Source organism: Rhopalosiphum padi, chromosome 2 (assembly GCF_020882245.1).
Source record: "Rhopalosiphum padi isolate XX-2018 chromosome 2, ASM2088224v1, whole genome shotgun sequence".
Taxonomy (NCBI): domain Eukaryota; kingdom Metazoa; phylum Arthropoda; class Insecta; order Hemiptera; family Aphididae; genus Rhopalosiphum; species Rhopalosiphum padi.
In genome coordinates, this window is record NC_083598.1 from 45,713,111 (window position 1) to 45,730,873 (window position 17,763).

A 17,763-nucleotide genomic window follows, 5' to 3' on the forward strand; every position below is an offset into this window, starting at 1 on the left:
AGATTCTAAGTAGTCGGGACTCAGGAACATATTATATGTTTTGTAGTAAACATATTATATCAAAATAATTTATTAATTACTATCAACTACTTGGTAATTATTATTATATGTTCACATTTAATCGAGTTTGTTTGAGAACTGTGAGTGTAGAAATAACTATTAGACATTATTACAAAACATTCATTAAAAAGTTTCCTAGAAAATATAACACTATAAAAAGTATAAACTTGACCTAAATTGAACGCAGGTATTGAGGTATAAATTACACACAAATCACAATAGTAGTACTATATTACATACAATAATTAATATCACTTTATAGAGGAATAAAATTATTATCAATTTTATTATAACAATACGTCAGAGCACAGAAGGCAGAAGTGATATTATAACGTTACGAATCAGTGAGAGTTCGAACGAATCGGAAATATAATACTAATAATAATAATACGAGTTTTAAATAATGTTGCGTAAATTTATGAAGGGTTTTTTTTTTATAATATTATATACCTACCTATGTTTTATAATTTTGATTATCATTAGCCGTGGAGTATTTTGTTGAACAATAATAAAAATATAATATTCATATAACATAATTATTTACAATAATATTTTGGTTTAAAATTAAAATCAAAAACGAATACGCGACATGTCTCATCAATCCGTGTCGCGATACATATTATTTGGTATAGCGAAACGGACCAAGGGAACACACTGAGGGACAGTATGTAGAGTTCAATTGTTTACTGCAATAAAACTTAGGTATAATATGATAATCGTCGTATCTTAAACCGTAAACTTAAATTAATCGATGCGGCACATTCCCACGGGGTTCGGGATTCGTTAATGTAACAGTTGCATTTGTCTATGCGAGGACGACACGCGTTTCTTTTCGGTGCAGTTGACGTTCTCGGGCCAATCGCACAACATGTTCATCTGAAAACGATTTATCGATCGATTTACTAGAGCCTTATTGTAAGCATTTTTTCCTTACCTTGTTGAAGTACAGATTTGACGGACAAGACTGTTCGAGCAACGTTCCAAACTCGCAAATCACATATTTGTTACAGTCAGTCCCGTGCCCTCTCAACAGCGGTTCGGTGCACTGCCCTCTGCCCAGTTCTTCTTCGTATCCGATGTCACTGTTGTTGATGACCACCCCGTCCAAGTCGTTTCGCTCTTGGTCCAAGTAGCAGTCTGGCCCCGGCCCCGGTAACCTTCCTAGCACTCTGTTGATAGTCTTCAGTAGTGGATACGTCTCGCAACCACACACGTTTCTAAAAATCAAACCGTTGGACCATATAATAATATACATAAGCTTATTATTATCCGTATACAATACGCGCGTACTGCAAAGGCTAAGCCCCCTAAATTTCCCATTAGCCTCCCTCCAAATGTATACCCTAGTTATGTACCAGCAGTTTTGTATTATCATTCACAAATATACTATTTATAGGGCATAATAATACTATTTTTTTTAGCCTATACAATTAAAAATATTATTTAAAAAAAATCCAGTTGAAGTTATTTTTTCTACATCAGTTTTTTTTATTTTAGTATTTGTAATAATATTGTAATACTGTGCAATGCATTAATACATTGTAGTATATTTCTTTATATTTGTATTGGCATATGATTGGCTGCCACACGCTGAACGCTGACTGATTTTTATTTTTTTGTTTTTACAATACATGAACAAAATTATTTCTAACATAATATAGGAAGTTATTAATAATTGTTTTCATTAAGTAATCTAGGGCTTGAGTCTCCTCTACCAAATTTATCAAGCTCTGCCTATGGCCTACTGTTTTCTGGCGAAATTGTACTTTTAACTCACTTGAAATCGTCCAAGTCCAATGCCCATATCATCGCGCCGCCGAGATCATTACGCACGACGAATTCGGACTTGAATCTGATCATGTCCTGGTCGTCGAACGACACCCATTGATTGCCACTGTAGGCATACGGGCCCATCCTGCCCAGCGGGTCTTGGACCAATTGCCAATCGCGCTTCAACACTTTGTGGCAAATCTGAAAACGCAACGAACGCATGAAAACCAAAGTTCTTCGTTTGGCGATTCACCACACTATTATACTATATAGTTACTCACTTCGTAGTAAGACAAAAATCCTCGGGACCGGGTCGCGTCGCCTGCTTCACCACCGCCGTAGGTCGGAGCGTTCAAACCGTTGTTCTTACTGGAACCTAACGAGAACGACTGACCGTACATGGGCATACCCATTATGAGTTTGCGCGGATCCGCGCCTTGGTTCACCCAATAGTACAACGTGAAATTCTGAAAAAGGTTTCGTTGTTGTCTTATGTATAATTAATATAAACGGTGATCAGGACTGCGAGTTAAATGTATTTTCTGAATGTTTTTTTTTTTGCTCACATATCGATTTTAATCGAGTTGGTTAAATATATTTTGTTTCACGTTACTGTCATTACTCCTAATGTTGTTTATAAAAGTTGTATTTCTAATTTTTATAAATTAAAAATATTATTCATTAAATTTATTTAATTCATTTTAAAAACATTAATTATTAAGATTTTAATTAATTTTAAATCAAACGGTTTTACCATTTTATAATTTTTAGTACATATTTTAAATCAATTTTTTTTATGTATAAATGTATGTTTATTCAACAGCCCTGAATTAAATAAATGACGATTGTATAATTACAGCGTTGTAAGTCATGTCAAAATCGTCGGGATGAGAGTACATGGGCGCTACGTGTCCGGTCCTTTTATCCCATTGTCCGTGGTAGTCATACGCCATCACGGATATCCAGTCCAACGTCTCGGAGAGTAGTGGCACATCATAACCTAATCGTGAAACAAACGAACTCGAATAAAACACCGCAACCCGTTGTATTTGTATTATACATTTGTACTATTGCTATTGTTCACGTACCCGCGTCTATTACAACTTTGTTGGGAGACACAGCCGCCGACAATAGGAAACCTTCTTTGTCGAACGCTCTTCGCAGTTCCAACAATAGTCTCGAGAACCCTTCTTTGTCGCTTTTCGGGCCCCGCTTGCAGTCGACCTGTTTATATTATGAACCATTACGGCGCACATTAATGATAACAGTTAATAATATATTATAATATTTTGTCCTACGGACAAACCACGACTGTCAAAATCTCTACACTCAGATCGTCTGTTTAATTACCTGCCAGCACTTTGGATACTCCCAGTCGAAATCTAGTCCGTCGAAATCGTTTTGCTTCAAATAGCCGACTACGTGTTCCACAAACTTGGTTCTCGCGGACGGGTTGTTGACCAGCTCGCTGTATTTGCTACCAGCCGAATCGTTCCAACCTCCGATCGCTAACAACACCTTGACGCCGAATTTCTTGAGCGCTGCCACTTTGCGATAGAAAACTGCAAGCACACGTGAAAACACAAATTAGAAATCTTCATACCCTTCCTCTCGGTACGGCCTCAATGGGTGGCACCGAAAACATACAGTTATCGAAATCTGCCCAAGTGTCGTGTGCCCTGATGACCAGCTCATCGTTGTCCAGTACCGCGAACCCGTAAATAATGTGTGTGCAAAGCGACGGGTCGATGTCGCTTGGTAAATATTTCCCGCCACTATGTCTAAAAAGATCAAACGAAATAAACCGACGAACTTATTGATAGTTGTACGTTTCAACAATAATCATTACGAACCTGTACCATGCCCAATTGGTGAAATAACAAACCACTTTAAAGTATTCTGTGGATGATGGTTTAACAGTCGTTGTTGGTTTTAGTGTTGTGGTCGTCGTGGTAGTAGTCGTAGTCGTTGTTGTCGTCGTTGGCGGTCTCGTGTACGTAGGTTTTGTTGGTCTTGTCGGTAACAGTGTGGTTGTAGACACTTCGGTTGTTGAAGTGTTGTAGTGCGGTGATGACAACGTAGTCGTTGATGTCGTCGGTTTATTTGTTACGGGTATCATCGGAGTTGTATTTGGATGACCTGTATAAATAAAGAAAAAAGTTTTAAGAACAAATAACTTAATTTTTTTTTTATATTATTTTGAATTTTCTAATATTATTATTAGTATGTATACAGACATACAGTAGATTCAATAGATCGACATAGGATTATAATGTGTGTAAAATAAATAGTTTATAGTTTTATACGACATCGACACAATGTCATTACAATACCACAATATTGATGAGAAACGTAGAACAACTAACATGTATGACTTATGATGGTTTACATTATATATTATATATATTGTACTTTTAAAAAATAAATTAACAAGCAAGTATTTAAATTGTATTTTAAATACTATTACAGATATTGAATATTATATTTTATTATACATTTTTTTCGATTTAAACTTTTATTGAACATAATATTGTGATCGTGTTGAGTGTTATTTAAAATATCAAAATAACGAAAAGTGACTCCATATATAGTTATATAAATACTTAAAATACTTATGTAATATGTACAGATGACTGATGAAAATTCCTAATATATAGGTAGTGTTACTAAAGTTGTTAAGTGTTACAATGACTTGTTGACTAGTTGAAAAAAGTAACACACCTATATCTTATAATACTAACTGAAATTAAAATTTATTAAGGTATTCTTTACAAATCTATGTATGTGGAGTTCTATTAAATACAAGAAATTAATTAACATGCGATTGATAAATAGTAAATACACTCGAAAAAATATGTAAACAATTTTTTTTTGTATAATGTCGTTTTCTAGTGTTAGTATTATTAATGCTACTAAAATATTAATTTTTTTTTATTCTTACCATGTTTTTGACCTAGTGTTCTCATGATAGTGCTGAGTAGTGGGTAATGTCCTTGGCCACATAAGTTTCGATAATCGTCCAAATCTAAAGCCCAAATCATCGCGCCTCCCAAATTCATAGATTTCACGTACTCTGCCTAAAATTAGATATATTTAAGACATTATTGAATATTTAAGCATTTTTAATCAATAAACTCATTGACCTTTTGCGCTACTGTTTTGACATCGTCGAATCCTACCCATTGGTTGCCCTTATACGCATATGGACCCATTCTATTTTGTGGGTCTTGAACAACGGTCCATTGCTCAGAGGCTAGTTTACGACAAATCTGTATAATAATATAATCTTATATTATAAACAACTATTTGAAATGATAAACGTTAATAGATTTTTACCTCGTAGTAAGCAATAAATCCAGCAGATCGGGTAAATGGGCCAGCTTCTCCTGCCCCAGAAGAAGGGGCGTTTAATCCATGTACTTTAGGATTAGATAACGTGAACGACTGACCGTATAATGGGAACCCAAGAACAATTTTCCTACTACTTGCGCCCTTATCGATCCAATAATGAACAGTATAATTCTATAAAAAAAATTAATTTACATAAGATAATTTAATCGTATTATAATATTTTATTGTTTTATTTACCAAGTTGAAATACGAAATGTCGTCTTCCGGATGGTGATAAATTGGAGCAACATGACCAGTTTTCTTATCCCATTGACCATGATAATCATAAGCCATTACACCAATCCAATCTAAGTATTGGTTTAATATAGGCACATCGTAACCTAAAATAATTTTATTATTAAATAAAATGATTGCAAAAATATTAAACAAATAAATATATTTACCCGAGTCTATGACTACTTTACTAGGAGAAACAGCAGCAGATAATAAGTATCCATGTGGTTTAAAAGCTTGTTTAAGCTCAATCAAAAAATTGGAGAATGCATTTTTGTCAGATTCTGGGCCTTGGTCACAATTAGTCTGTATTTTGTTAATTTAAATATTATTGATAAAATAAAAAAAAAATTAAAAAATATATGATACAATAATATATTATATAAAATATTGTAATTAAATTTATATACGTGTAAATATGTATATTTTTATTACCTGCCAACATTTGGGGTATTCCCAATCGACATCAAGACCTTCAAAACCATATTTATACATAAAATCGAGTACATTGTTAATAAACTTTTTGCGACTGGCACGATTATTGACCAAACGACTGTATTTATCACCTGCTGAATCATTCCATCCACCTAACCCAATAGATACCTTAACACCACGTCTCTTGAGTGCTACTACTCGTTCATAGAAACCTAAAAAATATAATCGATGTTAAATGATTTTTTTTTATTTAATCAATTTTTAACTTCACGTGTACCATTATCAATATCTGCCCATGAATCAAATACTCTAATAACTAGATCTGTGTAATCAAGAGTTGCAAAACCATATACTATATGAGTGCAGAGATTTGGATCTGTATCTTCTGGGAAAAATTTACCAGGTGAAGGTCTGTACCACGCCCAATTGGTGAAATAACATACAACTTTATACTGTCCTACAAGATAAAATAAAATAGTATTAAAGGTGTTATAAGATTTAATTTTTGCTTTAATTTACCAGTCAAATGGTAGTTTGATTGGGTTGTGGGAAGAGTTGCAGCAGTCGTAGTGGTAGGTTTCCATGCCCACGGATCTTCCGTAGTAGGTATTCCAGTTGTTGGCTTCCATGGAGTATAATTTTCTTCTGTAGTTAATTCCGAAGTAGCAGTTGTCGTAGAAGTAGAAGTTGTTGGTTTCGAAGTCGTTGGCTTTGTTGGCATTGGTTTGGAAGTAGTTGGCTTTGTTATTATTGGTCTTGAAGTAGTCGGCTTCGTGGTTGGTTCAGTACTTGACGGTTGACTAGGTGATAATGGAATTTCTGGCTCACTGGTGGGGTAAGTGTTAATTTCTTGAGACGGCATACAGCCAGAATTTACTGGCCAGTCACAAAGCTTGAGCCTCTGTAACCAAAATAAAATTACTACACGATGACCATAATTATTATTTTATTTAAATATTACATTATTCCAATAGAGACCAGCAGGACATGAGTTAACTTTAAACTTTCCCCATAAACACTGTAAATATTTGTTGCAATCTCCCGAATGAGACGCAAATTCACCCTCTTGGCATTCCACCGAAGATTTGACTAACATACCTAGATTATTGCCAAGTATAAAATTACTAAATAACAATTCTCGAACGACAAAACTATTGAAATTATATTTATTTTGCAATCTTACTAGTGTACATAAATATACTATTTGAACGTTGGTAGTTGCAATACACATTATATTTCCAGTCACACATTTTCTTTTGATCGTTCCAAGCCAAACCAGCTGAACAAAACTGTCTCACGAAATAACCGTACGTACACACAAAGTATGAAGTACAGTCACCAATAGCAGCGACATATTCACCTTCAACGCATTTTCTATATTTTTGCGTCTTTAATATACACATAAAACAAAATCAGTACTTTGAAATTGAAATTTTTAAAATTAACTATATTATGACTTACAGTTGTTGTTGGTCTCCATGTAGTGAACGGTCTAGCTGTTGTTGTCGTTGGTCGCCATGTAGTGACCGGCCTGGCTGTTGTTGTCGTTGGTCGCCACGTAGGGGTTGGTCTAACTGTTGTAGGTCTTGATGTAGTAACAGGTTTTTTTGTCGTGGTTGTAGTTACTTCGGAAATTTGAGAATTAGCTGTGAATAATTTTAATATTAATTTTAACATATCTTAATCATTATGAAGCTAAAAACTTACTAGGTTCATTGCAGTCAACATTTCTTAAAGAATCGCATTTGTTGGCATTTCTATTCCACAGCAATCCATCTTTACATGCATATTTCCTATATCGTCCGTTTTTACATTGATAATAGTTCTGACAACTGTCTTTAGAAGATTGATACGTTCCTGGTTTACACGATTCTTGTTGTTCTGGTCTTTGGGTATGGTACTCAGACCACCAAGGACGGTTTACAGATGGCTTGTGAGTTGTCTGTTGTTCATTTTCAATTACTTCATCAATAGTTGGTTCAGTTGTGGTTGTAGTTGAAGTTGTTGGAGGGGTTGTAGTCGTTGTTGTACTCGTGGTAGTTGTTGTTGTCGAAGGTCGGGTTTGTGGTTTAGTTATAAATTGTGTTGTTGGTCTAGTAGGTGGTTGTGTTGTCGACATTGTCGTCGGTCTTGTAGGTTGTGTTGTTGATACTGTTGATGACGGTTGTTCTTCCCAAGAGCCTATAGATAATTATAATATATCATTGTTAATAGGAATTAATTATAGTAAATAGTAATTATTATAATAAGTTTTAATTTTTACATTAGTTGTTATAATTATATACTACTAATAAACGATAAACTCACATCACGATTTTGGTAGTAAAATACGATAGAGAACAGAACGTTTTAAAATATTTAATTATTTTTTTTTTACGTTGCCAAATTTAATAATTGTTGTTGAACGATATTTATTGAACTTTTATGATTCACGGAGTATTATTAGAAAAAAAAATTTTAAAAAAAAATCATTTTTATTACATATTTTTATATAATTTTATGATAATTTTATTATAAGTATATAATCATGGATATTGTTTTCAAATATATATCAAACTTATAATTATAAACTTGTTTTTTATTTATTAGTTGACAGACGACCATTTATTTTTATAAGATTATAATTATTAACTTATACATTATTATTATATTATTAATATTTTTCACTATTACACTTATATTTACAGTTAAATAAAAAAAAATTCATTAAACTAATAAGGATTAACTCGTAATTATGTCTAAGCAAAAATTAATCGTTTGACTAACAAAATACAACGTGCTGACTTATTCGATAGCTAAATAAACGTTTTTATTAATATATATATATATAGAAAGAGAGTTTTTTATCTTCACATTATTTTAATAATTGTTTTTAGATTAATTTAACTACAAAATATGTAAAACTGTATCTACTTGATTAGTTTGTATGATTAAACAATTATGTTGGTAAATATAATGAGCATTTAAGAGTTTTTACTTAGTTTTTTATTTGTATTTATTTGTACTCCTTATGTATGTAAAATTTGAGTATACAGTAGAATAATGTAAATTTAAACTGCTGATAATTACATTGAAATGGCACCAGTAAAAAGTGGTAGTTGCATACTTGTATTCAATATATTCAGTATTTTATTACCTATAGATAGTAGATATGGATAGTAGATTTCTGCCGGGTCTACATTATTTTATTTCGTTCTAATTTAAATTATAAAATACAAACCTTGTCCTTCTTCAGTTGTCGTAGGAATTTGATAACTTGGTGTAGTTGGATAATCTGGTTTATTACATATTAAATTTGACGATTTAATTGGAATCCTTTTAAATACTTCGTTAACTTTTGTCAGTAGCGGATAAGAGCCTCTACAGCATATATTGTTAAAGTCATCTAAATCAATTGTCCAAACCATGGCCCCACCAAGTTCTTGCTTCACTATATACTCAGACTGAAATTAAATGATTTATTATCAATCATACAATATCTTAAAATCTAAAATCTAAAATATTCTAATGTTTCTATCGCAGTTTACCTTTAATTTAATTGATATTTCGTCGTCGTAGCTAACCCATTGATTCCCTTCATACGCATATGGATCAAATCCATTATTTTTATCTCTCGATACTTGCCATTTTTCATTAGAAACTAAAACATACATTTAATATTAATATTATATGAAAACTGCATATAATATGAATGTGTACTACCGTTAAATAAGTAATAACCATTTTCTATCATAAATATAATTAATTTTAACTAAACAATAATAGCGTTATTAATTTATGCAAGAAAGATTTTATATTCATATTCATTGGGTTTGATAAATAATTTTAATATGCTAATGCATATTTTTAAATAAGCTAAGGAAAAAGTTGTACATATTTATACAATTAATAATCACATATTTTGCGATATACTTTTACACAATAAATCTACAAAAAATTATATATTATATATATATATAATATATTACATATTATATTATATAGATACTATAAAATTGATTAATGTAATTTGTATTGTACCTCTGTTACAAATTTCGTAGTAGGCCAACATTCCCGGTTGCTGCGTATATTCACCGGGATATCCCGAACCTTTAGCAGGGTCACCAATTCCGTGTTCTGAATTCGATGACAATGTGTATGTCTGACCGTAAAATGGAAGACCTACTACAATTTTTGACGGATCTGCGCCCAATTTCCGTACTAATTTAATAGTGGAATCCTAAATATATAAAAAAATTGTTTATCGAAACTACAAAAATATTATGTTGTTTTCTATTGACATACCATATTATAAGTAGGAAATTCGTCACCATTTTTGTAGTAAGCCGGACTCACGTGTCCAGTAAAGTTTTCCCAAGATCCATGATAATCATAAGTCATTATCGACATAAAATCTAAATATTCACTTAAACTTGGAAAGTCGTAAGCTTCTTTAATAATTTCTTCATAACCGGAGATCGCAGCTGATAATTCAAACGGTGGGTCTTGTTTATTAAACTCCGATTTAAGTTCCTATGATAATATAAAAAATGAATTAAATATTGATAGAATATTAAATTATAATAGTAACAATATTTTTTTTTAAATTTTTTTTTTATATTGTACAGTTTTGTAATATAAAAATAATAATACTTGTATAAGTTTAACAAAATTTGTTTTGTCGGAAGTTGGGCCTTGAGTACAATCAGCTTGCCAACACACTGGATAATTCCAGTCCAGATGAAGACCGTTAAAATTATATTTTCTCAAAAACGCAACAGCAGAATTTACAAAACTACAATACAATAAATTGTTTTTAATCTATTTAACTATACTTTTATAAAAATTTACTTTCTCCTAGTAGTTCCACTGCTGATTAATTTTGAATACTTGTCACCAGCTGAGTCAGTCCATCCACCCATTGAGATCATAACTTTAATATCTTCAGATTTCGAATTGGACACCAATCTTTCATAAAATTCTATAAAATAAAAATATTTATTACTTTATACTACACATAATTTTGTACTGATAATCGTACTATTCTCAAAATCTTCCCATTCATTTCCCGATGTTATTGTTAAATCATTAGGATCTAAAGAAGCAAATGCATAAACTACATGTGTACATAGATTTTTGTCGATATATTCCGGAGCAAATTTGCCTTCTCCATAACGATACCATGACCAGCTGGCAAAGTAACATACCACTTTTTTGTTTAGATCTAAAAATAAATTAACTATTAGGTATCAAAATCAAACTATTATAGCCTTCTAATGCAATATTTACCATATTGTAATGGTGTTTCTCGTAGATCATTCGCCATAGAATTTTTTTTATTAACTTTAAAAATAGTAAAACAGAATTTAATTTAATAGTACAAAAATATTTTTACATTATTTTAACTCACCATTACTAATATATGTTTTAACTGTGGTTACAAGTGGCCAGGGAGTGCCACAAAGTCCATTGAAATCGTCTGAATCTAATGACCACAACATAACTCCTCCTAATGACAATTTTTCCATGTATTCAAGCTAAAATATAATAATTGTGTTATAACTAATTTTAAATCGAACATCAGACTTTTTATTTAATGTACTTTTTTTGTTAAACTGTGATGGTTCTCATAACTAATCCATTGATCTTTTCTAACAACAAACGGGGAACCGGATTTGTCCGAATACTGTTTCCAATCGTCTTTTTTTGCACGATCACATACTTCGTAATACGATAGGAACCCAGACGTTTTTGTCCATCTACCAGCATATCCATCACCGTTTGTTCGAGAACCTGGTTGGAAATTTTTAGGGTCAGTCAATCTGAAACTTCTTCCGAATAATGCTACTCCAACTATTATCTGATTCGGATCAGCACCGTTGTGTATCCAATGTTTCACCATATAATCCTTTAAAACTCAAATTTGTATTATATGTTGTTGATATGACCTATAATTTAATGAATATTTAAAATATTTACCACATTACGATACTTTGACGATGGATCCCTATCTACCGCGCTATATAGAGGAGCGTGATGACCAATAATTTTCTCATTGTCTTGCCGGAAATCAAAACTTTTGAGAATAATGAAATCTAAATTTAAAATGATTCTTTTGGTGTCATAATTTTGTGACGTCTGATCCATTGGAGGTACAATTAGTGATAATGACCATCCTCTTTGTTTTAGCACACTCGCTAATTCTTCAATCAATAACGGAAATTCTTCTTTAATATTTTCGTCTTCACCAAACTCGTCTAAAAATGTATTTAGTAATACAAACTTAAAAATTAACATAACTATAATATTACTATAATAAATATAGTATTACTATAATTTGAGGGTGCAACATCAGATAACACTAGCCCATCGAATCCACTAGTTTTCAAAACTTCCGAAACCGAAATAATAAAATCTCTCTTCGAAAACGACACACTTTCTGGTAAAATTTCGTTAATTAATAACAATATTTTTGTCGAAGGGTTTTTCTTTTTTAAACGTGCAATTGAAGCAAAAGTGCCTAAAAAATAGTAAAATGTAAATAAAAACAAATAAGCTACATACATAGAATGTTTATTCTAATGTTTATACCATTTGATTGACTAGAATACCAATTGTTTGCAATAGTGTCAAAATTTGTGTCTACAGAACTGAACAAAATATGAGTACATGAAGATAATACGATTTGTTCCAACTTTTGAGGAATTTGGTTTTTATGGTATTGTGTAGAGTCCAGATGACAAAAAACGTTAGCACCTAAAATTATAGATCGTGATAAAAAAAAAATTATACAATTTTCTCAAGATTTAAATAAAAAACATTACTTCCAGACGCTAGTCTATATTTTGAGGGTGATGGATCTTTTTTTGATGGCAGTTTTTCAACAGCATCGCGAACAGGGACATGGATTTTGTACCTGAAGACATATAAAATATTTTATTTCATTATTTTCATGGTTATAGTTTTGATCGAAAATAGAACTACTATATTCTGCAATATAATTTGTATTCATACACGAATATGTAAATTAGAAATTTTAAATAAATACTTGTTTAGAATTAAATTAAAATATGTATTAAGTATTTTACACATGAGTGCAATTGGAATTTTTATTATATTGAGCATAAGTGACTTTTATATTAACGTCACTACATCAGTTTTTAGAGTAATAAAAATATATTATGCATTAATGAACACATTTTAATTTATTATTTCAACAAAAATTACCTTTCGAACTGATGAGGTACTCGTTCAATAGCCGCTCTACTTGGTAAAATATCGGATTCCTTGTTCCAATTATCGGATGATTCATCTCCATCTACGTACGTCAAACATCGTGATGGTACGAAAAAAAGGATAACGGTAAACAAAACACCGATGATCCTCATAGCTGAAAATATTTTAAATAAGCGTCATTGCACGTACTTGCATTTATGTTTTATGAACAAAACGCATCACGTTGCATCATTTTTAGATTTTACCGTAATACAAACAAAATATAATATTATGTACTATAGACCTTCATTTGAAAAGTTTAATATATATGTATATAAAAAAAAAATTAAATTATGTTTGTATACCATAAAAAATCGCTATTTATCTATAAAAAAAAACAGCAATAACGCATTAGTGACGGTCTTATTGTTTAATATTCGTGCGGAGTATGTAAATACGTTGACCCACAGAATTAAGGATTATTCGAATCTTCACTAAAAAAAAGTGGTTTCACGACCCTCACGAACACTTACGTTACAAATCGATCCATTAGTTTAATATTTTTAATACGTATAATATGTTATGTAATTTTAGCTCGCTACCTGTCTAAAATTAAGCAATCAAATTTTTTCACCCCAAATTAATGACTTAAGTATGACACCATTAGTCCAATCGTTATTAATAAAAATAAGTTTAACTTATTATTTATTTTTATTAGAACAAAAGTTACAATTCACGATGTACGATTTTGTTCTCGATCTGAATTCCGAGTAGGTACATAACGTTTTAGCTGAGTTTTTTTTTTTTACTAGACTGCACAAAGTGACTTCAAGGTCGTAATAATAAATAATGTTTATTTCATATAAATAATATATATATCATTGTATCTCTGGTTGATCAATTTTTTTTTTTACGAACGCTGCCGAAGTCGTATTTTAACCGCCGACGTCCGTTAGTAAATACCTTTTTGTCGTGTAATCTGTCAACACTTCCTACACTGCACATATTCTCTATAGATGTTCCATACCGATATGTATCAAACGCGGAGACGCGTATTAATACATATGGACAACAGGTTAGTTACTGCGGGAGGTCAAGTGCAAAAAAGCCCGGGCTACGCTGTTCGGACGGCAACTACAATAATATTTTATATATATGTAATGCTGCTACTACTGTATAACTCCGGGGCAAATTCTGTAATTATCTCGTATTAGACGCGATCGGTCGGTTAATTGGACTGCCGACAAATCTACATAATCGCACAGAGACGCGCCCGTAGTAACATTACAACTGGATCATTACATTACAGATGTGCCGCTGATATTCGCCCTCGGGGTAATATAATAACACACGATCGCTCAGTGTGCGTCAATAATAGTGGCTGACGGGTTACCGTCGTCGCCAAATGAGTAACAGCCACCGCTACTATGCGTAAAACAATCGAACCTAATCAGATGCGCGATTTTTTTACGTATCTATAGCGTGTAAAAACAATACCAAAAATGTGTTTATATTATATTGTTGTATAACGTAGGTAATAAAAGGGGTACCACGCCTCGGTATATTATAATTTATAACGTAGAATGGTTCTTAGAATGATTTTAGTGTTTTGTTTATTCATTTTTTTTTTTTTTTTAATTTGATTATAATATTTTCAAGTTGTAACGATACACGTATATCGGCGACAATGCATTTTATTCGTTTCCAACTCAAGCAGTTCATAAAGCGACAAAATTAATAAAAAAATAAAATACCAATAGGTACGTGCGTTTGAATTTCCGGTTTAGAATCATAGAATTTCGTTAGAACTAAAAAGGATATATATTAATTCGACTAAACTTTCAATACCTACTTAATAAGAAACAAAATCTTATTGGACTATTGGAGCATATTTAACAATGTAATTAACAACAATTACACATTTTAAATTTTACTTAGAAATTGATCTCATAAAATCTAATATTCTATTTAATATTTTAAATAAACTAATAATTGAGTTATAAGTTATACACTTTATTAAATCTACGACATCGTGTAGTTTAAAATGTATAATACTTAATTTTATTTTAACAGTTAATAATTATGTAAAATATAAATACATTAAAGTATACACTCCCCAGGTAATAAGTAATAATATATTTCTTAAAAACCAAAACATTTCTAAGAAGTAATTAAAATATTAATCAAAAGTACGTCATCTTGCATCATCTTATATAATCTTCTACAATCTTTTTTTTTTTTTTTTTTATCAAATCATAAACTCGTGCAAGTTTCATACAAATAAATACAAACACAATTTTAAAAATGAATTCCACTTGGCACAATATTATATTATTTTAATACAATATTATATAAACTATTATGTAGTTATAAAAATAGGTAATCAAATAATAAAAATTATATACAAAATACAAATTGATGTATTATATTTTTTTGGCCATAGAACATATATTATATTTGTATGAAATCTTTCCAAGTATATCAATAAATATAATAACTAAAATATATATATATATGAAAACAGTAAAACGACAAATCACAAAAATTAAAAAAAAATTTTAATTTTAAATGTCAGTTTGTAAAATCATATTTTATCTATAATAAACGCAAATTGATTATTTATTGAACCTCGTGGAAAAAAATTGGAAAAAGCTATCTTATGAGGTGCCAAAAAATGTATTTATTTAAAAACTATAAAAATGTTGAAAATGAAAAGACACTAAGATGACAAATAACAAAAACTGCAAATAAATACGGAGATATTATATTTTAAGATTTCATTTTATAAAGAGAGATGGCGATTTAATAGAGATTTAATATCATTACGAGTCAATATTGAATGTTTTGAACATAATTTTATATTTTATTCAAAAAAGAAACTATAAATGCAATATGGAAAAAATCCGCAGACATTAAGACGATAAATGACGAAAAAACATGCAAATTAATTTCGAGATAGTGATTTTATTTATATATTCAATAATATAATAGTTATATGTATATGCTATATAAACCAATAACAATTATGTTACGTACCTCTATTTGAAATCACATTGGATGACAGTAAGACCTGATCGGGTGGAGCTATGGTCGCGTTGTATAAAAGCTCAAGATTATAGTTATTAATATCTTACGGGTCAGGTACGTCTACCTACGTCGAAGTCGCTGACACGTCGGACTCCCGAATCGGATTAAATCCCGAACGGATTAAAAACACAACAATATATACATTATAATATACACTTAATGTACACCGTAGATGAACCGCGGGCGATCGGGATGGGAGTAAACAAAACGATTTGAGCTGTAATCCTTGAGTGACTGTGTCTAACACGCGGCTTCTCACGTACGTGTTTGTATAACTTGTAAACGCATGTGATATATACTATTATTAGGTATACGACCGATGAACAAGTCGCAGGGCGATCGATTTTAAACGATATTTGTAAAGGAAATAAAAAAAACCCCCAGAAATGGTGCAAAAGCGGTTAAAGACGAAAACTTTAAGTATTATAATTTGTAATAGTGACTCACGACTTATGGGTTACAGTAACGTACAGCGATGTGTTTTCGTGACGGCGACGACCGCGTCCTGCGTGCACGAGTCGCGCACTGGCCTCACCCGCGCGGGTTTTCCGATCACCGAACGTATCGGATTTTTTACTTCTAATAATATTATTGTGTTAATATGTTTTAGGATTCACGTCGCGTGCCCGTACAGTCCTCCGACGTCGCGTCACCACTACTGATTATTATTAATCAACGGTACAATACCGCGCATTATATTATTATAAATTACAAATGCTGACGATTTGACGATAATTATTGATAAATAATGTTTCGAATATACGACTACGATAAATAATGGTAATAACGTTAATACAATATTATTATTATTATTATTATACGATCGAAACTGCGCTACGAAACAGTATAATATATATAATATTCGAACTCATAATTATTATAATATATACCTGAGGTAGTGCTGCTGATGGCCGACCAGCGGCGATTGCTTTGGCGGTTGACGACACGACCAGGCATGATATTATGTCCGGTGGACAACGCGGACCGCGGTAGAATGATGTCGGCGAGCCTCCGCGGTCACGGCGGCAGCGGCGTCTCCACCCCGTGCCGGAGCGATCGTCGTCCGGGGGGGAGTGTGTGACCACCGACCGGTTCAAGGTCGTCCGGAAAGGGTATACGAGATCGGTCGGGCCGGTGGGCGCGCGCGACCGGAACCTCCGCGACCAATCGACGGCTTTGGTGTTTTGGAAAGGGATATTCCGGTTTGGCGATCGGGTACGTTTTTCGCGCTGCAGTCCGATGATGAACCGACGTAATGCCCCGTAATTTTTCCAATGCGCATTGATTTTTCCGAACAAATCGATTCGCAGAGTCCGTTTTACGATTTTGTTCCTCTGCCGAATTCTCTCACACCGTCGTCGCGAGAGACCGCGGAACTGCAGTTACAATATATAAATATATGTACAACACGCAGTACGCGCGTCACTCGCATTGCCTATAGGCCCTAAAAATCATGCTCACGGTTCATAGATAGGAGGAACAATAAGTAGTCTAATCGTAATAATATACGATAAATCGGTTTGTACGTAATAATAATGAAATCAATAACCCCACTCGTTTGCTGCAATTATGTTATGTGTTCCATAAATTAAA

The 17,763-nt window shown here is 32.1% G+C and overlaps 1 protein-coding gene across 2 annotated transcripts; it reads right to left on the reverse strand.

The window, feature by feature from the left end:
- Positions 1-273: 273 nt before the first annotated feature.
- On the reverse strand, positions 274-17,185 carry LOC132919764 (probable chitinase 10). Of its 2 annotated transcripts, none has more exons than XM_060981585.1 (37): positions 17,061-17,185; positions 13,096-13,258; positions 12,693-12,784; positions 12,460-12,624; positions 12,200-12,388; positions 11,848-12,125; positions 11,471-11,776; positions 11,279-11,405; positions 11,158-11,211; positions 10,910-11,092; positions 10,720-10,849; positions 10,522-10,663; positions 10,174-10,401; positions 9,910-10,108; positions 9,417-9,529; positions 9,110-9,332; positions 7,597-8,070; positions 7,351-7,535; positions 7,073-7,277; positions 6,851-6,987; positions 6,409-6,790; positions 6,167-6,346; positions 5,890-6,101; positions 5,625-5,760; positions 5,419-5,561; positions 5,167-5,352; positions 4,974-5,099; positions 4,772-4,907; positions 3,684-3,969; positions 3,478-3,611; positions 3,181-3,392; positions 2,919-3,054; positions 2,688-2,830; positions 2,112-2,297; positions 1,838-2,031; positions 995-1,277; positions 274-936 (listed from the first exon to the last, which is right to left on the reverse strand). In XM_060981585.1, the coding sequence occupies exons 1-37, from the start codon at positions 17,125-17,127 to the stop codon at positions 844-846; spliced, it is 6,828 nt and encodes a 2,275-aa protein (XP_060837568.1). In that variant the 5' UTR covers positions 17,128-17,185; the 3' UTR covers positions 274-843. The 2 variants fall into 2 exon arrangements, with proteins under 2 accessions (XP_060837568.1, XP_060837569.1); XM_060981586.1 differs by lacking the exon at positions 17,061-17,185 and adding an exon at positions 16,120-16,669.
- Between the last annotated feature and the right edge of the window lie 578 nt (positions 17,186-17,763).